We start from the raw sequence: 20555 nt of genomic DNA, 5'->3' as shown, positions 1-20555 counted from the left end.
CAAAAACCCTATCCTCTTGGAGCTCTTATTCCAATAACAGGGGACAGATCACAGTGAAATGCAGAAAAGGGTGAATAGGATGCTCATTAGTGTTAAAAAGAAGAGGGAGGCACAGGCACACAGACATAAACATGTTTGTCTACGCACAGAAAATCTTTGACAGGTAATAAAAGGAGCTGATTGCCACCGGGAATGCGATCTCGAGGTCTGACGAGGGAACGAAACTTTGTTTCCTACAAAAATGTCTTTTTTTCCCTTTTACCACATGTATATTAATTAAAAGGGGGAGAAAGGGTAAAAAGTTACTACAAGTCTTTAAACAACTGCTGGTAACGTTCTCTGAGCCTCAGAGAATCCTATGCGTAGGTCCTAATGTCCGAAGTAGGTTCTCAGTGCGACTGGCTACCCGGTTACGCTGGGGACGTCAATCACGGGGCGGGTAAAACGGCAGGCAGCGGAGAAAGGAGTTCTTAGAGGCGTCCCAGTGGGTGGAGTCAGCCGGGGATAAAGCACAAACCATATAAGATATGAGTAAATGCTGATGTTATAGGGTATGACGTTATAGGGTACGTTATAGGAAAACTAGGCGCTGTGAAAGCGAGCTCAGAAAGGAGACAGCGGCACATTTCACTCCCGAAAAGCGAGGGTCGCGAGGCCAATTTTGCAGCTCTGCGCTTGCGCCAAACTGCAGCGCTGTTGCTTGCCGGGCCGCTGGGTGGCGCCGTCACATACGGACAGCATCCCAGGGCCCTCAAGGAAGTAGGCCGCTCGCTTTTTCTGGGTCGGGTATTGAAGAGAATCACTTCCTGTGACCCAGCTGCGTCACTTCCACTTAAGATCGGCGTCTGGGCAGTGGGACCTCACGCGGTTTCAACATGCGTATTGAGAAGTGTTATTTCTGTTCGGGCCCTATTTACCCCGGCCACGGCATGATGTTTGTCCGCAACGATTGCAAGGTGAGACGCCCAAGACGAGCGCCCGCTGTGCGACGCTCCCGCGAGCGTGAGGCGGGGCGGGCTCGGCGCCGGGTCCTCCTGTTCCTGGAGCGTTCGGTTCGGGTCTTATGCGCTCTCCTCACAAGAGGGTGATTTTACAAGGAGCTCTGGCCTCTCGTCCTTGACCTGAGGGCATTTCTCCTTGTGGGTGTCCCGAACCGAGCCCTTTCAGCAGCCCAGCTTTGGACAAGGCTGGCGGCGGCGAGGTTCCCCAGTTATTTGAGCCAGCGCCGAATGGAATCCGGGGCTGTGTTTGGGCTGTTTGGTCTCTCTTGTACGTGAGTGAAGGTCTTGAATTCAGCAGACTTTGTTGAATGTATGCCCAGTCAAGCATCATTACTAAGGCCTGTGTCCACAGAGACGAATAAAACCTGAGAATGTCCGTGACGTGTCGAAGTTGATTGAACTGTTACCTATAGCTTAGTAGTAGTTCTGTATCACGAAGGCGCAGGTGACTTGGGGAGGGTCGTATACGAAGAGGCTCAGAAAGGAGATGTCATTTATCCTGGGTCATGAATGTTGCGTAAAAAAGGGAGGAGAGTGCATTCTAAGTGCAAGTGAAGTGAACGGTTGAGTAGAGGCGCTGCGAAGCAGACTCTAGGGAAGTGAGTGGGTTGTATATTGTGATAGAGGCCAGGGGTAAGGCTATAAATACACCTATGAGTCTGTATACAAAAAGGTACGTACATAAACATAAAATATAAACGTAATTACGAGGCCTGGTTGCGAAAGATTTTGTGAATGATACATGAATTTGTCTTATAGCAGAATGAATCTCATTCTATGCTTATTTAATACATTGTTTCTCAGAATTCGACCTCTCATATTTGCTTCTGAATCACTGGGCACTGGTGAAAAAAAAAAAAAAAGATTTTTCATTTCCACTAGCTCTGTTAAATTGGTGTCTTTGTGGGGAGGAGAAGAGGATCTAGGATTCCAAATGGGTGACTTTGATATGCTAAGGAAATACAGATCCTATGTCATCACCGTATATCTCTTACAGATGGAAGATAATGACGTCATTAGTTAGGAGCAAGGGGTTCCTGCGGAAAGTGTGGGACCAAAGCTAGGTTTGGGAACTTGAAAGAACATGCAGAAGATTTTTGAATATCTGTTGTCAGGAACATGATAAAAAGTTTATAGAAACGAACTAAATAGTTGTTAGGTTGGTATTTAATTCACAGTGGGCACGATGGCTTTGTAGATGATCTGGTCATCATAATTTTATGATTTTTGTCGAGCACTGCTTCTCAGGTGGGTATAGGAATTAAAACAACAGATCATGGGAGCTATCTAGAGTTGGGTGTTGATCTGGCAGACACAGTGGAAATTCATATTGATGAGGAAGTCTGTATTGCTAGCAAGGACAGGTTAGAATTGGCTGGGAGCCATCTTACTCTAGGGAAGACCTGTGGATCCCAAACAGAGTTAGCTGGGGATATAAGAAGCAGAGGTCCTGAAGCTCTAAGGAAGATAGGTATTTCTTTTTTTTTTTCCCTCCCCTGTGTTAATGATTCTCAAATCTGTATCTTTTTAGCTCTAGTCTGAATTTTCCACTGGATGCGGAGATCCTGTCTGTAACCAGCAGTGAGCCTATTGAAAGAATTCCTAATTACCTCAGATCTTTTTTGTTTTCTGAATTAATACCACTGTCATATGTCTAGACAGTTTTGCTAGATGTGTGTGAATCATCTTTGCACCTTTCATTTAGTTATGAGGTCATCGATCTGCCTGTGCAGAGTATAGTGGTCTTTGCTTTCTTTCTGCCATCCCACTCTGGTTCCAGATTAGGCACTGGTCATTTTTATAGCCACTCTTTTTTTTGCCTTTTTTCTCTTAGCTTCTGAGACTGTTTCTCATAGAAACCGCCCCTCTTAGGCTTCTTGGGTGGCTTCTTAATGGTAGAATTAGTGTTAATGTTCCATATTTTCATGTACTTTGCAAACATAGAAAATACACGTGCCCTTAATGAGTCCTTAATAAGTGTTCAATCAGTGGAATTTAAGAAAGAGTTGAAGAACTTTGAAGCTGAAATATTAGATCATTTGTTGCAAATTGAGGATGATGATAGAGGACTATGAAGTTTTGCCTCACAATCTATCCATCACCTATCCCACCACAGATTAAATCACTCCCTTATTTTGTATTTCCATGTTACTTAAACATGATCATTGTATGTATTGTGTATGCCCTATCCTGATCTCAATGTCTCCTTTGTAAATCGAGACTATTAATAATGCTAGTCTAAGCTTCTCATGGTAGAGTATCATATTTTAATTGTTCTTGTATCTCTAGCACCTGATAATATCAGGTACATAGTAGAACCTTATTTGTGGATTGAATTCCCTTCACATCTCCAGTGATTCCATTCTCTTCAGATACTTCCTTGTTCTTTTAAAGTTAACATCTATTAGATATAGAGTTCAAGTAGACTTCTCTGTAACTCTCCTTGGCTCTGGAATTGAGGAGACCCAGGAATTCAGTTCAGGCATCTCATTCGGTATATCTCAGAAATGGGGACTTGTCTAGGAGTTATCTAGAAGGTATTAAATGTAGGAGGCTTTTACTTAAAAAGTTAATAGTCCTTTGGCCTGAAAATACTAAAAAATTTACTGATAGTGAATTCATAGTGGGATATTCTAGGAGATCCACTTGTATGCATATATTTCCATTTGCCTTGAAACTAATTCAACAATATAGACATGTTTTGACTCCTGTCCTCTCAGGAGGTACTTACCTGGGTCAGATTAAACTAGTATTATACTGTTCTAAGAAAACCGTGTCCTAGTGTGTATAGGGACCTGCTTGAATTTCCCCATAGAACAAAGTGTATATAAAATGAAAAGTATTTTGGCTTGTGATATATACACACAGGTTTGTGATCTGTACACACAATTTGAAATATTTATACCTCATTTTGACTTTTTTTTATGGGCCACATCTTCTAGGTAGGATAATTAAACTTAAGATTCTTTGTCAAGATCTAGTACTCTAAAAGTAGTACTTTTTCTTTTCAGATTTCCTCTACACATACAAATTGCAGTGTGTTCTAAGACATTAAAAAGGAATAAAGTATTTTAGACTTCCAGTGAGTCCCAGTAAGCCATTTCAGGGGCACATTGAAGCATCATTAGATCATAAGTTAGCACTGATAAAGGGTCATATCTTCTGGCATAAAGGTAGAGAATTATAATATTGAAGAACTTTCCTAGTAGACCTGTGAGTAAATACTTTAGAACACAAATCTATACCCAATGTTAGTTGCTTTTTTGCAATTATTTTGTGCTGTTAACAAAAAGGATGGAAAGAACCAAAGGAGATTTTGGAATAGGTGTTTGAAACTTTCACCCCCATTGAGGTATATAGCAAGTGAAATTTGAGAATTATTATTAAGTAGGAAGGGATTTAAATAAATGACTTTCCTTGAAACCGTTGTTATTATCCATGATGATTTTAAGGTTTTATTGTTAATCTATAAAAATGACTGGTGATTTTTAACCATATACTTGGGGCTCTTGAGCCATTAGTTGTGATGATATTTGATAGTCAAATAATAGTAAAAAAGAATAGTTCATTTTACATTTAATCTTATATGTCTCACATATGAAATGGTGTTGTAAGTAGAAGGAGTTGTTAGAACCATTGTCATTTCTCAGACTTTGCACTATATTTTTATGGCATGCATAACATCCTAGGATAGAAACATTCTTAATGTTGATTCCAGTATTTTAACTTTTTTTGTAGGTGTTCAGATTCTGTAAATCCAAGTGTCATAAAAACTTTAAAAAGAAGCGGAATCCTCGCAAGGTCAGGTGGACTAAAGCATTCCGTAAAGCAGCTGGTAAAGAGCTTACAGTGGTGAGTATAGTTGGCTGTCAGTATAATTACTAACTTTGGTATGGGAAGGTTATTATTAGGTATTAAATGTAATTTACCTATACCAATATTTTCTATGACAAGATTGGTGAGTGATTTATTTGTATTTGGCAATTGTAATAATATTGTAACATCCTAAAAACCATAAATCTGTAGAATTCTGTAAAGGAAAAAATTCCTAATTCAGTTTATGGAAGTGATTTTCCTTATTCTCAAAAAACCATTTTTTAGTTCCTGCACACAAAAGGGAAAATAATTTAAATGGATTGGGGTGAAGTTGGAAATTACTACTCAAGGATTTTAAGAGGAAGCTAACAGATTAAAGGATTCCTTAATACCATTGAGGGCTCTGATGAGATTCGTTGTAGACTCATTTGTTAGTTTCTGGATTTCCTTACAGGACTTTGAGAGCAGGGAAGTGTGTGTTGAAGGAGAAATAATGGGAAGTCATGGGTGAGGGAATTTCACGCATGAGCGTCCATCATTAGGTTGTTACTGGGTTGGTACAAGGGCCTGGTCAAGCTTGTCCACATTTGACCCCTATAAAAGGAGGAGGTGAAAACTGTTGCCCAAGCTGCCTTTGAAGGAGGAAGATCTTTAAACTGTTCCTTCCCTCCATGACTTCCTCTTTCCCACCTCTCTACTCCTTTAAGGGCAGTATCTCTTTCTTTCTTTTCTTTTCTTTCTTTCTTTTTTTATCATGTTATATTAGTCACCATAAGTACATCATTAGTTTTTGATGTAGTTCTCCTTGATTCATTGTTTGTGTATAGCACCCAGTGCTCCATGCAGTCTGTGCCCTCCTTAATACCCATTAGTGGGCTCACCCACTCCCCTACCCACCTCTGAAACCCTCAGTTTGTTTCCCGCAGTCTATAGTCTTTTGGTTTGTCTCTCCCTCTGATTTCCACCCCCCTTCATTTTTCCCTTCCTTCTCCTAATGTCTTCCATACTATTCCTTATGTTCCAAATAAAAGTGAAACCGTATAATTGTCTTTTTCTGCTTCACTTACTCACTTAGCATAATCTCCTCCTGTTCCATCCATGTTGATGTAAATGGTGGGTATTCGTCCTATTGATCAATATTCTATTGTATATATGGACCACATCTTTATCCATTTGTCTGTTGAAGGGCATCTCGACTCCTTCCACAGTTTAGTGATTGTGGACATTCTGTGAACATTGGGTGCATGTGGCCCTTCTTTTTACTACATCTGTATCTTTAGGGTAAATACCCAGTAGTACAATTGCTGGATCATAGGGTAGCACTATTTTTTAACTTTTTGAAGAATCTCCATGCTGTTTTCTGAAGTGGCTGCACAACTTGCATTCTCACCAACAGTGTGTGAGGGTTCCTAAGGTCAGTCTCTATGCAGTTGCTATGAAGACCCTTCCTGGCTTCATTTTCAGTGAATGGGAAGAATATTTTTTGACAAGGTGCAAAGCCAATTCACAATTATTGTCACAAAAATAATTTCCGGTATGGATGAGAATAAACAGCACTTCAAATGCAAGTGACAAATTCATGAGAGAAGAAAGGATGACAATCACAGTCATTTGCTGGTGACCAGTTAGTTGCCTTGTCCTTGCTGAGGTTATTGTGATTGAACAGGTCATGTATATGTAAATGAAATAGGTAAATACAGAGTTAGTGCTGTTCCATTCGCCTATCTCAGATAGATTTGAAAACTAAGAAATAGACCTGCAGTTTTTTGAAGAAATTTGTAGTGTTTCTCTAAAATTGTTTCACATATTTTGAGGTAAGTAGGGTTTATTAACTGTCAAAATACGACCTACATTTAGAGAGGGCCTGAAAAATTTCTGGGAGAAAATTTTGTCATGCAGAGCAGCACCACATTTATTTGAAGATGTGTAGTTTTACACTTTGATGTTATAATAAAGCTATATCAATACTGAAATGTATAAACATGATAAGTGTATAGGTTCAACAATGTGAAGTTCTCAAAGTTTGACTCCTTTTGACTCCTTTTGATCTGTGAAAAGTGGTAATTCATATGGTTCAGCCTAATAGAAAGTTTTCTGCCTGTGAGTCTGTCTTATCTTGGAATGGGAAATTAGGGAAGCCTCTTCAGTTTGTTTGAAATCTTCATGATTGTTATATGATCCTCTGAAGGATGGGGCTGATACCCTCCTTCTCTTGTCTTCTTAAAAATCACTTGTATATTGATTGATGTGTTCAGTAGGGCTGTCTTGTACATCTGGTGTGTAAAGGAGAAGTGGTATGAAAACTTGGCATTTGCTAGGGTCACCCTAGGGAAATCTTAATATGTGTCTATGGTTTGAAACACAACTCTTGTGAAGAAGAGAAGTTTTTAAGAAATGCTTCCTTTTGTATCTCTCTTAGAACCATATTTTTCCTTTTCTTACAGGATAATTCATTTGAATTTGAAAAACGTAGAAATGAACCTGTCAAATACCAGCGAGAGTTATGGAATAAAACTAGTAAGTCACAAAAAATTACCAGGAATTTTGAGGAGAGACTGTTTTGGGTAGTGCTTTGAATTTAATGTTTAATATTTAAATATTAATTTTCTTTTCATTGGTTGGCTTTTATTCTTTTCCTCATTTAATGGTTCTGTTGTACTTGCATCTTTTATGATAAGCTGCCCCAAATCCTTTTCAGAATTGGCTGATGTGTCCATTATAAAAGTAATGTAAGGGCTCCTGGGTGATTCAGTCATTTAAGCATCTGACTCTTGGTTTCAACTTGGGTCATGATCTCAGGGTCGTGGGTTGGAGCCCTGTGTTGGGCTCTGCATTCAGTGTGCAGTCTGCTGGAGGTTCTCTCCCTCTGCTCCTCCCCCTGCTCACTCATCTCTGAAATAAATTAAAATATTTTTTAAAATGTAATTATTAGATTTTATATTTGGAGTGTCTATACAAAGATATAAAAAGATTTAAAAATCTGAGAATAGAGGTGGAGAATACTTTTTTTGGGGTGAGTGTGGCAAAGGTAAAATATACACAAAACCTAAGATACTTTACAAGTTTAAATAATTTGGTTAGGGTTATAAACATATTCTGTATACCTTATAAAATGTAATGCTTCTGTAAAATTGAAAAGTACAGTACTTAAGGTGGTAATTATATTTCCTAAGAGAACTTCTAAGTGCATGACTTAGGTATAAATCAAGCTATCGACTACTGAAGTTAAAAAGCAAGGATAACTACTCATTGTCTTTTTCATTTTTCCGAAGTAAGCAGAGACTAATGAAAAAGAAAAATCCCATATGTAGTAAAACCAAATTCCTTAAGCTAGCTTGTAGATGCCCCTATGTGTATGTTTGAGGCCCTTGGCTTTGACTTTTCTTCTCCCTACAGCTGTCTTATGCAGTCTTTAGCCATTTCTAGTCTTGGATGTAGAGGTGATATAGTTGGTTTTGTTAATTAGAAGTTCCCAGGGCTCAGAGTCCTGTGGACTTTGCCAATTTTTTTTTATAAGATTTTATTTATTTATTTGACAGAGAGATAGAGCCAGAGAGCACAGTGTCAGAGGGGAGGTGGGAGAGGGTGAAGCAGGCTCCCTGCTGAGCAGGGATTTCTACCCTCCCACCCCCCATCCCCAGTGCAGGGCTTGATCTCAGAGCCCTGGGATCATGACTTGAGCTGAAGGCTTACAGTTAACCAACTGAGCCACCCAGGTGCCCCGACTTTATCAGATTTGAATGGTTCATAGGCAGGGCTTTTTATCTCCTTTTGCCCAGTCACAGCACTTTGGGGGAGGAATTGAAAAATTAGGGGCTTTGTGGTAGTACTTGCCACCCTCTAAAAGCTTTTTATCTTCTTGGACCATGTGGAGATTTCAGAGTCCAGTTTTGGAATTGCCTTTTCCACATGGCCTTAAGTATTTTGCTTCTTGGTGTTTTTTTAAAATAAAGTCATTCCTTCTGTTTTGTAATTAGCGGAAGAGTTAATTTCTGAAGAGCAGTGGATTTTACTAGGTTTATTTGCTAAAAAAATAACGGATTCAAACTCAAGGATTTCAGAAGAGATTAATAGGATTATTTTAATTTAGATATAATCGACATATAACATTCATTTCAGGTATACAATGTAATGATTTGATATTTGTATATATTGTGAAATGATCACAGTAAATCTAATTGACATCTGTCACCACACATTTTTGATACGAATTCTTACAGTATTTCTAAAAGGCAAACTTGTCAAGGACATTTTTAGAAGGTCCTAAAGCATTTCTATATCCCATTGAATTTTATTTTGGCCTTTTCTTTTTTGTTACTATTTCAAGATAGCCTCCTCAGATTTGATTTCCCACAACCCCTATTTCAATATCATAGGTCTGTAAGCTAATCTGTTGGCAATAGTTTTATATTCATTATTTAGATTTTTAAATTGTGTCAAGATAGGGACTGAGCAGCCTTTGTTAAGATGCTGATGTCAACAGTAGGAGAACTTCCAAAACAAGAATACTAAGTAAGAATAGTTTGTATTTTATCCCTTATTTCTCTGTATTTCAGATCAAGTTTTTAGTATCAGGTGCTTCTTACATTTAAAATTTTTCAGTCTTACGGAATATTTGGAAATGTAGTGTCTTACTGTTTGGAAAGGATTTACCTGCCACTTCTGTGTTTTTATTTCCCTTCTGAGTAACTCTAAGGTATAGAAATACTTTTGAGTACTAGACCTTATCCTTAATTTCTTTTGAAAGGCAAAGAAAGAAAAAGTTGTATATCTGGCATATTTAGCATGTGCAGATGTAGAGTTGACTTTGTCTTAGACTATTCACAGATGCATCATCTTAATACCAGTGCCCCCATGGGGCTGTCTGGGGAGTCTTATTAAAATGCAGATTGTGATACAGCATGTCTGGGTGGAGCCTAAGATTCTGCATTTCTGACAAGCTCTCAGATAATGCCAATGTTGCTGGACCCCGGATTATACTTAAATGTGTATTAAGTAATACACTTAAAAGTATGTTACACTTAAATGTGTATTTGTTTTTGTTTGTTTAAAGATTTTATTTATTAGAGAGCAAGCGAGCACAAGTCGGGGGCGAGGGGAGGCAGAGGGAGAGGGAGAAGCAGGTTCCCTATTGAGGAGGGAGCCTGCTGTGGGGCTTGATCTCAGAACCTGGAGATCATGACATGAGCCAAAGGCAGATGCTTAACTGACTGAGCTACCCAGGCATCCTACACTTAAATGTTTTTATTTTGAGTTAATTTTAGACAACAGAAAAGTTGAAGAATTCCCTTGTCCAGATTCCTCAAATGACATTTTACTAAATTTACCTATTCTCTCTCTCCCTTTCTTTCCTTCTATAATTTTCTGAACTTAAATTATATACATAAGCGGCACCTGACAATACATAATGTTCTTATCCCTGAGTGGTTTAATAGAACTATAAAAATACAATATTTCCTAAAAAATAGAACATTCTCTCATAGAACCATAGCCATTAAAGTCAATAAATTAGCATTGATATACTATTATCATTTAATCTCAGACCTGTGTAAGAATAGTACATGTGTTATTTTTCTCTTCAAAATTTTAATATTTTGTGAGTTTTGATATTTCATGACATTCATAGTTTTGAAGCGTGTGAGTCATGCATTTGGTATAAAATCCCTTACTTGGCATTTGTTTGATACTGCCTCAAGGTTAGATTTGGGTAATGTATACATTTGGTAAGAATACCATAGATGTGATGCTGAGTTCTTATCATTATGTCCTGCCATATGGAGGCATATGCTATCCATTGGGGTCCTATTTCTGGACATGTTAACTTTGATCCTTGGTTAAGGTGGCCTCTGGTACATTTCCTCACTGTAAAGTTAGTATTTTATCCTTTGTAATTAATAAGTATATTTTGGGGAGCTATTTTAAGATTATGTGAATATCCCGCTCCTCTTCAGATCCATAGAATATAAGAAATTAGATTGGGAGTGTTTTGCCCAATATGGCAGCCACAGGGGCTGCTGAGCACTTAAAATGTGGTTAGTCTAGGGTCACCTGGGTGGCTCAGTAGGTTAAAGCCTTTGCCTTCGGCTCAGGTCATGATCCCAGGGGCCTGGGATCGAGCCTCGCATTGGGCTCTCTGCTCAGTGGGGAGCCTGCTTCCTCCTCTTTCTCTGCCTGCCTCTCTGCCTACTTGTGATCTGTCAAATAAATAAATAAAAATCTTTAAAAAAAAAATGTTTAAATCCAGGTTTGCTGTAAATGTAAAATAAATAGTTTTTGAAGACTTCAGATGAAAACAAGCATAAAATAACCTCAGTAATTATACTATGTTGAAATGACAGTATTTTGGATATGTTGGTTAAACAAAATCTTTTATTAGATTTTGACCTGTTCTTTATTTTCTAATGTGGCTGCCAGAAAATTTAAAATTATATGTGTGGTTTCTCTTAGTGCTTGGTATAGATTCTAGAGCATATTTGGATTCAGCTCCTCTACACAATTCCCAGAACAGTTGGATTTTAGTGGTTGGGAACATGGTAAAATGATTGGTTTATTCTGTCAGTATTCATCCTGTGCAGATCATATCCCAGGCACTTAGAGAAATATTATTTATGTCCAGAATGGTGCTTTTATTAAGGGAGAGGACAAGCTAAGAAGGGATTAGTTGCCATTAATCCATTCTCTGTAAAGTTTGAGAAGCATTGGGCTGGTTTAAAGTAGAAGGAAAACTTAGTAGCAATAAAGGCTTTTTGTAAAATAAAAATAGAGATGTATTTGTGAAAGATAGTTAACAGTGATGTCAGCCAAGAGTATTTACCTCTTCAGCTATTTTAGTAGGGATTGTTTTTACAATGAGTTTTTCATTTACTACATTTCTAAATGGGAATAAAGGGGAGTGATCATTAAAGCTTTTGCTTGGATATTCAAAAATTTGCTAACTCTTAACGAATTTTTTTTTGTAGTTGATGCAATGAAGAGAGTTGAAGAGATCAAACAGAAGCGCCAAGCTAAATTTATAATGAACAGGTATGAATATATGTATCAAGTAACTCTCGGAAAAATAATTACTACTAGATTTTTTTCCACTTTTTGTTTTCATTTAACCTCAGAAAATTAAGAATACTATAAAGAACTTTTGTATATTCTTTACTGTATCCTTGTCTCTATAGTAAGTTGAAAACATGTTGCCCTTTTCCTGAGGATATTTCAGTGCATATATTCTAAACATAAGAACATGTTCTTTTTTAACTGTAGTATAGTTACCAAAATCAGGAAATTAATATTCAACAATACTATTAAATAACCTACAGACTTTATTTAGATTTGAGCAGTTCTAGTCATGTTCTTTACAGCAACAGACAATCCTGAATCTTTCATTGCGTTTAATGGTAATATCTATCTCCTCAAGCTCCTTTTATCTGGACACTTTCTCATCTTTGTCTTAAATGACATTGACATTTTTGAAGAGTACAGTTCAGTTATTTTAATATACTTTTCCTCTGTTTGTGGTTGTCTAATGTTTGCTTCATGATTAGATTCAGGTTAGGTACTTTGGCCAGAATATCATAGGAATGATACATAAGAAAGACATACGGATTAGGAGGCACATGTTATCCCAAGGGACTGATCACTTGGTTAAGGGTTGTCTGCCAGTTTTCTCCAAGGGAAAGTTCTTTCCCTCCTTTTTAATTAGTACATATCTTAGGGGAATACTTTGACACTCTACAAAGAGTCCCTTATTTCTCAAACTGGTGCCTACTGGTGTTAGCATCCAGTGGAACCTTGTCTGAATCTGTTATTATAGTGATTGTTGCTAAATGGTGATTTTTCCAATTCAGTAATTTCTTCCACACTTATTAGTTGGCTTTCCCATATAAAAGAACTTCTCCCTTTTACAATTTCAAAATGTATTCCTTTATTGTTTATTCATAGATCTGTGTGTATTCATTCATTCTTATGGTATTCAGTGGGTTATAATTATTTGTCATTATTTATTTTGATGTTCCAAGTGCTCCAGATTGGCCGGTGGGAATTCCTTCAGGCAGGCTTCCATGTCATCTTGACAATTTCTCATCTTTTTTTGGGTGCTTTCTTTATGGCTAACAAGATGTGGCCTCATCTTACACTTCCCTGGCCCTAGCCTAGAATTGGTCTTTCTTTTAAAGTAGATTTACTTATTTTTTATCTCATCACTATTTAAATCTGTCTTAGAAAACATGTGCAAACAGCTTTCTGGCTTTAAAAAAATGAATTGTTACAAAAAGGGAGCCTAAATGTTTGAGAAAGACTGTTAGCTTGTTTGTCTAAAATGAATGTTTTACATGTTTTGTGTTCTTATAATTACTGACTTAAAAAAATTAGGTAAGTGTATTCTCAGTTTGAGGAGAAAAGATCTAGGCATTTTATTTGTATAATAGACATTGATGTCTGAGATTTCTTTCTTTCTTTGAATCACATTTCTTCATTCACTCAGCAATATATATATATTAATCTCCACTTTATCCCCAACTCAGTACTAGGGATATAATCAATGAACAAATTGGTAGTGTAGAAATCCTGATTTGTTATGCTTATTAGGAACTAGAAAATAATTTTGAGTTCTCATTGCTTATCTGTGTGGCTAGTAAAATTTATTTTTATAAATTATTAATATCTTTTAAAGAAGTAACTGAAATTTTGGCTTTGATATGTTTTATCCTAGATTAAAGAAAAATAAAGAATTACAGAAAGTTCAGGACATCAAAGAAGTTAAACAAAACATTCATCTTATCCGGGCCCCTCTTGCAGGTAAGTACTACATTACACAGGAGTTCTCTTTCAGTAGAGAGATGACAAATCTACATTGTTGCAGTCTATGTAAATGAGTATCAGCTTTTTATGTTTTTTTATGTAAATACCTGATTTATGATACAACTTGGTTTTTAAAAATATGATTTATACAGTGTATTTCCCAGTTCCAATTTTATTGCATATGGTGTTTCTTTCCCTCTTCATAGAATCCTATTTCATCAGCTAGTCCAAAGATTCAAGTAACAATTTCATAGACTTTGCTTCTATTTGTTTTTATTAAGAACACTGTTTTATAGGAATGGTTTTCTAACTTTCGTTGGAATGGGAATTAATTGGGGGAATTTATAAATATGGAGGCCCAGGCCTTTTGAGTCTGAGCTTCCGTTCCTTTGTAGCTCTCTGGGTTCTGATACTGATTTTGATACTCAAGTTTGAGAACTGCTGTTTTGGGTTTTAAAACCTTTTTTGTGTGTTTGTGTAACTTGCCTGTGGTCATCCATCTGGGCAGTCGTTTGTGTGCATAGTTTCTTTTGTGAGGTGCTGGAAAACCAGTTTTTACTCAGCAGGCACCAGATACCATCTGTTATATAATTTACTTATGCAGATTACCTGAAGGGAGAGAAATTTGGGTGAGATTTAGTTGAAGAGTTGATTCCTGAATGATTCCCTGCCTAAACTTTAGTAAAGGTCAAATTCTGAAACTGCATGTTGAATAGGTTAAATAGATTAATTTTTGTACCAAATTTTATTAAAATAGACAAAATCCTGGAGCATTATTTCATGTATAGGTGATATGAATTGACCCCCAAACAACAGGAATGAACTGTTATTTAACTTTTTAGGTAACACTCTGAGGGTAGATAAGTACAGTGTTAAAAGCAGGGACTTTGGATCCAGAGGGCCAGGATTCCAATCCTAGCTCTTTGACTTAATGGGCTTACTTAGTGATTTGGTACAATTTCATCTGTCTCTAGGTCTCTGTTCCCTCATTTAAAATGCAGGTTGTTAGGAGGGTGTATGGAATACTTACTTTATGCATGGCAGATTGTAAGACCTGTGTAAGTTTAGTTAACTATACTTAAATTTCTTAACATCTAAGATCCTTTATTAAGTATTGGTATAAGTTTGGCAAGGTCACATTGAATTTTTTTTTTTTTTTAAGGCAAAGGAAAGCAGCTGGAAGAAAAAATGGTGCAGAAATTACAACAGGATGTGGACATGGAGGATGTTTCTTAAAAATCTCACTGTTTCCATAAGTGTTTTTGAAAATCTCCTTAGGAGATCAGGAACTTGAGTTATCAATTTATATTTTAAATAAGGTCACTCAAATGAAAGGTAATTAAAAATACATCTCTCCTACATTGCTATCATTATGGCTGTTAGATTCCATCTCCATTGTTAAACCTACTGAGAGTTATATTTATGTAAGTCATGCAAATTCTCTTTGTAAATACAAATGTGGACATACAATGGTCCTGCTGTTTGGATAGTGGTACTAGGCAAATTTATGTGAACTAACAACAAAAGTCATGGCTAGCAATATGTAAAATAAATTTTCTTTGCAGTAAAGTATTCCCTTTATTAATATTATAGAAAGGGGGCTTACAACAAAGAACTAAACTGTATGATAATTAGCTGTAAGTAATCTTTTGATTTCAGTATTTGTTTTGGTTTCTTAGCATCTTAGAAGAGCATATTGGCCTCACATATTGAAACTTAATTATGTTGGACTGTGTTGACCTGCTTTAACTGTTTTGATAGGCAGCTCTTAATCCTGGGGGTAAGAGCTGAATAGTGTGCTCCTGAAGTGGCACCATATACTTTCCACTTTGGAGAATACTTAATTCTGAGATTACTGATAGAACCAAATACATTTTTCCAGCATAGCAATGATTTAAAAGCAGAGGAATTGCAGTGTCTTTTAAGATATGTTATGTGGCTTTCTTTTATAAAGCTCCTAATTGTTCTTGGAAAATAGAATTTATGGTTTTAGCATCACAAATTACTTGCACGTAAGATCCTTTTTTCTAACGTAACTACAAGTTTTTTGTTTAGAAAAAAGTAAAGGAAGTATTAGTGGGAAGAAAATAATTCCCTCCCACATACTACTGAAATAGATACATTTTTAATTAAAAATATATTCTGGATATGTAATGTTTTTATATTTCTACATTATTTGCAACTTTAAAATCCTATTTATTTGACAGAGAGATCACAAGTAGGCAGAGAGGCAGGCAGAAAGAGAGAGAAGGGGAAGCAGGCTCCCTGCTGAGCAGAGAACCCAATGCAGGGCTCGATCCCAGGACCCTGGCATCATGACCTGAGCCGAAGGCAGAGGCTTAACCCACTGAGCCACCCAGGTGCCCCTATTTGCAACTTTGAAGATATTAAGTAACTCAGTTGTATTGTTTTTTGAGGACAGTACCTAGAATAAATTACAATCTTAGGGTCATATAGGGGAAATAATGTAAGAAACCAAAGACTTGTTAAATTATTTGAAGTTTTCACTCCATAGATGGATGTTTGCTTTAATATAGACATATTTAAGATTACCTTCTGTTAGATGATTTCCTACCTTGTTAGTTAGCAAGCTGTTGCCTTAAGTCCATCAATATGGGAAATTGAGCTAAAAGGAAGAACTGACATGGCATCTCAAGTTTAACATCCAGACTGTTCTCTTAACTATCAGGAATTCATAGTATTTTGAGACCCCAGGTATCATACTGTGGATGCAGATGCCACAGCGTTACCCCCTGCAACTCTAAACTTGGTTGGATCACAGAGTTGTCCCTTTAAAATGTTGCCTGAGAAGGGGCCTGGTACAGTACTGTTGTTTCTATTTGTCTGATTGAGACCTCTGCTGGGCAGTTAGTGTAATAAAAAAGCATAAAATTTTCCAGGCACTTGATACACAGAACTTTAATGTTCTCTAATTGCTTTAGGGTAATAAAACACTGGAAGTCATTGGAAAGAATTTCCTTACACACTTGCCTTACAAAACCCTGTAGGATAGCAAAAAGAAACATTAAGGGGCACTTGGCTGGTTCAGTCAATAGAGCATGCAACTCATGATGTAAGGGTCTTGAGTTCAGCCCCACTTTGGGTGTATAGTATACTTAAAGGAAACTTATTAAATCTCATTTCTTAAAAATAGAAAACCTTAAAAAAAAATAAAACTTTGAAAGATGTTTATCTGGTAGAAAAGTTCCGTTAAGGACTGACCTATTTCCTAACACCCAGTGAAGTAGCACTCTATTTTTATAGATGCCAACAGTTTTAGGTAACTTGCCTCTTTTTCACACAGAAGATGGAGGAGGTAGCAATTTGTATTCATCCAAGTGCCAGTGTCTAAAAAGGATTTATCCAGAGCCTCAGATCCAGTCTTTACAAGTCCCGCTGATGGCTGTGAGAGAGGACTATAGGTTACTTGAGTGATGCTCAACTTGACTGTGCCTTAATTTCTTGATTGGAAAAATGGAAATGATAATATGACTAACCTGAGGATTTTTTTTTATGAGGATCCAATTAGGTAATACTGTAAAATATATATTTTTTAAGATTTTATTTATTTATTTGACAGAGATCACAAGTAGGCAGAGAGGCAGGCAGAGAGAGAGGTGGAGGCAGGCTCCCTGCGGAGCAGAGAGCCCGATGCAGGGCTTGATCCCAGGACTCTGGGATCATGACCTGAGCTGAAGGCAGAGGCTTAACCCACTGAGCCACCCAGGTGCCCCTGTAAAATAGTTTTTTCAAAGTCACTACCATAGTGGTAAGTGTTAAAATGTTAGCTCTTAGGATTGGCTATGTGACCACACAAAACTGAAAGCAGTGGGCTTTGCCTTAGGACAAAGGTGGAGCATATTAGTGTTTGGGGGTAAATATAGCTAAATTGAATTTGTGGACTAATTACAGTGCAGACAGGGTTGCATAGAGTTTAAAACATTAGTTTTAGCTTTTAATGTCACTTAGAAAATTCACTTATTAAGAGCATCTTACTCCCCATTCTCTGTTACGAAGGTTGGGAGGGGCAATACATTTCTTCTTTGTCAGCTAGTAGTTTAAACAGTGAATTGTCACCCTCTATTTTAAGGGCTAATTTATATAAAGGAACTTATTTGTCCCTTAGCTTACATTTTAAATGGAGATTGAAAAAAGACATCAGATTTTACAAATATTTATAATGTAAATTCTAATATTGAATGAAGACTACCTTGTAAAAATTAAGACTGTAGCTTGCTGTATTAAAACTGTTGATAAGGAGAAAATTGGTATCAAAAAAGAACACAATTTCAAAGTCTATAGGAAGAATTTTCCAAAAATCAGTATTCCTTTATTGATATGTAACAAAATTGAAAAGGCAACTCATAAATTTTGCCCTGCATGTCTTTATATCCATTATCATTAGCCTCATGTTGATTTGAATCAGTTGTGTCTATTGATGAATTTCTTTTTAAGAAGTGACCTTTTGCTTAAGAATGTATTCTTAATGTTCTGAATGTAAAAATCTGTACATTCTGGTGCCACTACTTGAGCCTCGGGTTTGAGCTATTCTGCTCCAAAATATTCCCTGGGTTTTATATCTTAATTGAAGGCGTCATGTGGGGACTGAAGACGGTATTTCTACCATACAACCTTCCCTATGGTACCAGTTACTGGATATCATTCTGTAATCTCTCATTCTGTGGCTGCCCTATGCTTGCCAGTAGATTACTTTTTCAACGTTTGTGATAAAAAATCTTGACTAATACATATTTCCATCCTGCAGCAAACCAAGGCAGCCCACTACTGTCATGATCTCCAAGGGTACAGGGAGGTTATCTTATTGCAGGCACATATTAGGTCCCTGGTGCATGGAAGATAAATGGTAAGTGTGACTAAATGGGAAACCAGTGTGTAGCCATGTGCTAGCTTTACTGGAGTTTATTTTTTAAATAACCAGTAACGTGAAAGATAAAAAGAATAAATTACCAGCAGTGAACTACATTAAGAAAGGGAGCATTTTTTTGACAGTATTAGTCAGATCTGCATTGTTGGGAGACTTGGTGAGGAACAATGTTTGCTTTAGGTTGCCTACCAGATTTTGCTTATGTCTACTTGTTTAGTGGTGATAGATCAACCTGCGTTTCTGGGTTTGGCTGGTGCATTTATACATCAAGAAATCTCAGGAAGGATTGAGCATAAGCTGGTATGGCAAGGTCCTTAAAGAAGTTTTGCCTGGGGGCGCCTGGATGGCTCAGTGGGTTAAAGCCTCTGACTTTGGCTCAGGTCATGATCCCAGGGTCCTGGGATCGAGCCCCACATCGGGCTCTCTGCTCTGCAGGGAGCCTGCTTCCTCCTCCTCTCTCTCTGCCTGCCTCTCTGCCTACTTGTGATCTCTGTCAAATAAATAAAATCTTTAAAAAAAAAAAAGTTAAAAAAAAAAGTTTTGCCTGTACCTTGCTTTGCTGATGGAAGAAATACTTCAGGAGCCACAAAGTATAAAAATAGAAATAATGACAATGAATTGGGAAGAACTGGTTAATACCTAAAGAATGTTCACCAACCTTGGGGCGCCTGGGTGGCTCAGTGGGTTAAAGCCTCTGCCTTCGGCTCAGGTCATGATCCCAGGGGCCTGGGATCGAGCCCCGCATCAGGCTCTCTGCTCAGCAGGGAGCCTATTTCCCCCACTCTCTCTCTGCCTCTCCACCTACTTGTGATCTGTCAAATAAATAAATAAAATATTAAAAAAAAAATGTTAACCAACCAAAAAATACAAGGGACAGGTTCTTTAGTATTTTTGAGGAACTCCGTTTTCAGTTCTTTTAAATGCTTGCTTTAATACGTTACAATAAAATGATAGATAATTAGTTTGCTGCCAAGCCATGAGACGCCTAGGAAAACCAGTGAAGTATGCCTTTCTGGTCTGAGTTACTCTACACAATTTTCTAATGTAAATCTAATGAGACTTAGGTATTTCTTTCTTTCTTTCTTTCTTTTTTTTTTTTTTTAAGTTTTAGAGAGTGCACCCAAATAGGGGGAGGGGGAGGAGGAGAGACAGAATCCTTAAGCAGACTCCCCGCTGAGTGTGATGTCCAGTCTGGGGCTTGATCACAGGACCCTGAGATCATGACCTGAGCCAAAATCAAGAGTCAGACAATTAACCAACTGAGCCAGCTGGGTACCCCTGTATTTCCTCTTTTGAAAGCAAGGAATGGAGTGTAGGGAGTGAGCAAGTATGAAAGACAGCCCACCTGATTAAAAGGTTTTGCCATTTAATACAACATACTTTGTTAAACTATAGGTGTATACCTTGTATTGTTGAGAGTTCTCTTCAGTGCTCTGATTCTTCATACTGCCAAACACCAGGCTAGTAGCTTTTGACTCTGTAGTAGTACAGTTTCCCCCATTTTTAATGGAAATAAAAATTGTGAAGGAGAAAACATCTCAAAGGAGAGGTCACAACCTCTTAGTACCATTGCTCACACATTTGCAAACATGTAGTACCACCTACTTCCAGAGTTTTAAGAATCTAATGCCAGTTACTATAGCCAGGTATATTGCATATAGTATTTTGGAATATTCACAACCCTTTAGGTCAGTCCTGATTTTGCAGATAGGGAACATGACGTTAAAAAAAATTGAATAGCTTGCTCCATGTCACAACTAGCAGAGCTTAGAATTAAGCTCAGTCTGACTTAGTCACTAGCTGATATCCTAAACAGCATCTAGTATGTTGCCTGGACACAGTTGGTGCTCAATATGTTTATTCATTCAAGGAAAAAAAAAAAATCTAACAGTAAAAGAAGGTGTTCTGGAGAATCGGATAGATTGTTATGAAGTAGTTTTATTTTGTGACTAGAATGAATCCTTTTTCTTACCAGTTCTTCCAGGACTGACAGGTGATCATCTGTCCCAGCTTTTGTATAGTTACGACAGCAGATCTAATGAAATGTTTTTGAAACTTAGTCTTAA

The 20555-nt window shown here is 37.3% G+C and overlaps 1 protein-coding gene across 1 annotated transcript; it reads left to right on the top strand.

Annotated features, from left to right (window-relative positions):
* The first annotated feature begins 801 nt into the window (after window positions 1-801).
* RSL24D1 (ribosomal L24 domain containing 1) lies at window positions 802-15173 on the top strand. Its single transcript, XM_047738223.1, has 6 exons — window positions 802-956; window positions 4740-4853; window positions 7262-7334; window positions 11777-11840; window positions 13516-13601; window positions 14767-15173. The coding sequence occupies exons 1-6, from the start codon at window positions 876-878 to the stop codon at window positions 14838-14840; spliced, it is 492 nt and encodes a 163-aa protein (XP_047594179.1). The 5' UTR covers window positions 802-875; the 3' UTR covers window positions 14841-15173.
* Window positions 15174-20555: the final 5382 nt, after the last annotated feature.

This window comes from Lutra lutra, chromosome 7, assembly GCF_902655055.1.
Source record: "Lutra lutra chromosome 7, mLutLut1.2, whole genome shotgun sequence".
In the NCBI taxonomy this organism is placed as follows: Eukaryota; Metazoa; Chordata; class Mammalia; order Carnivora; family Mustelidae; genus Lutra; species Lutra lutra.
The sequence above is the reverse complement of the archived record's forward strand: the minus strand, read 5'-3'. Positions and strand labels throughout refer to the sequence as shown.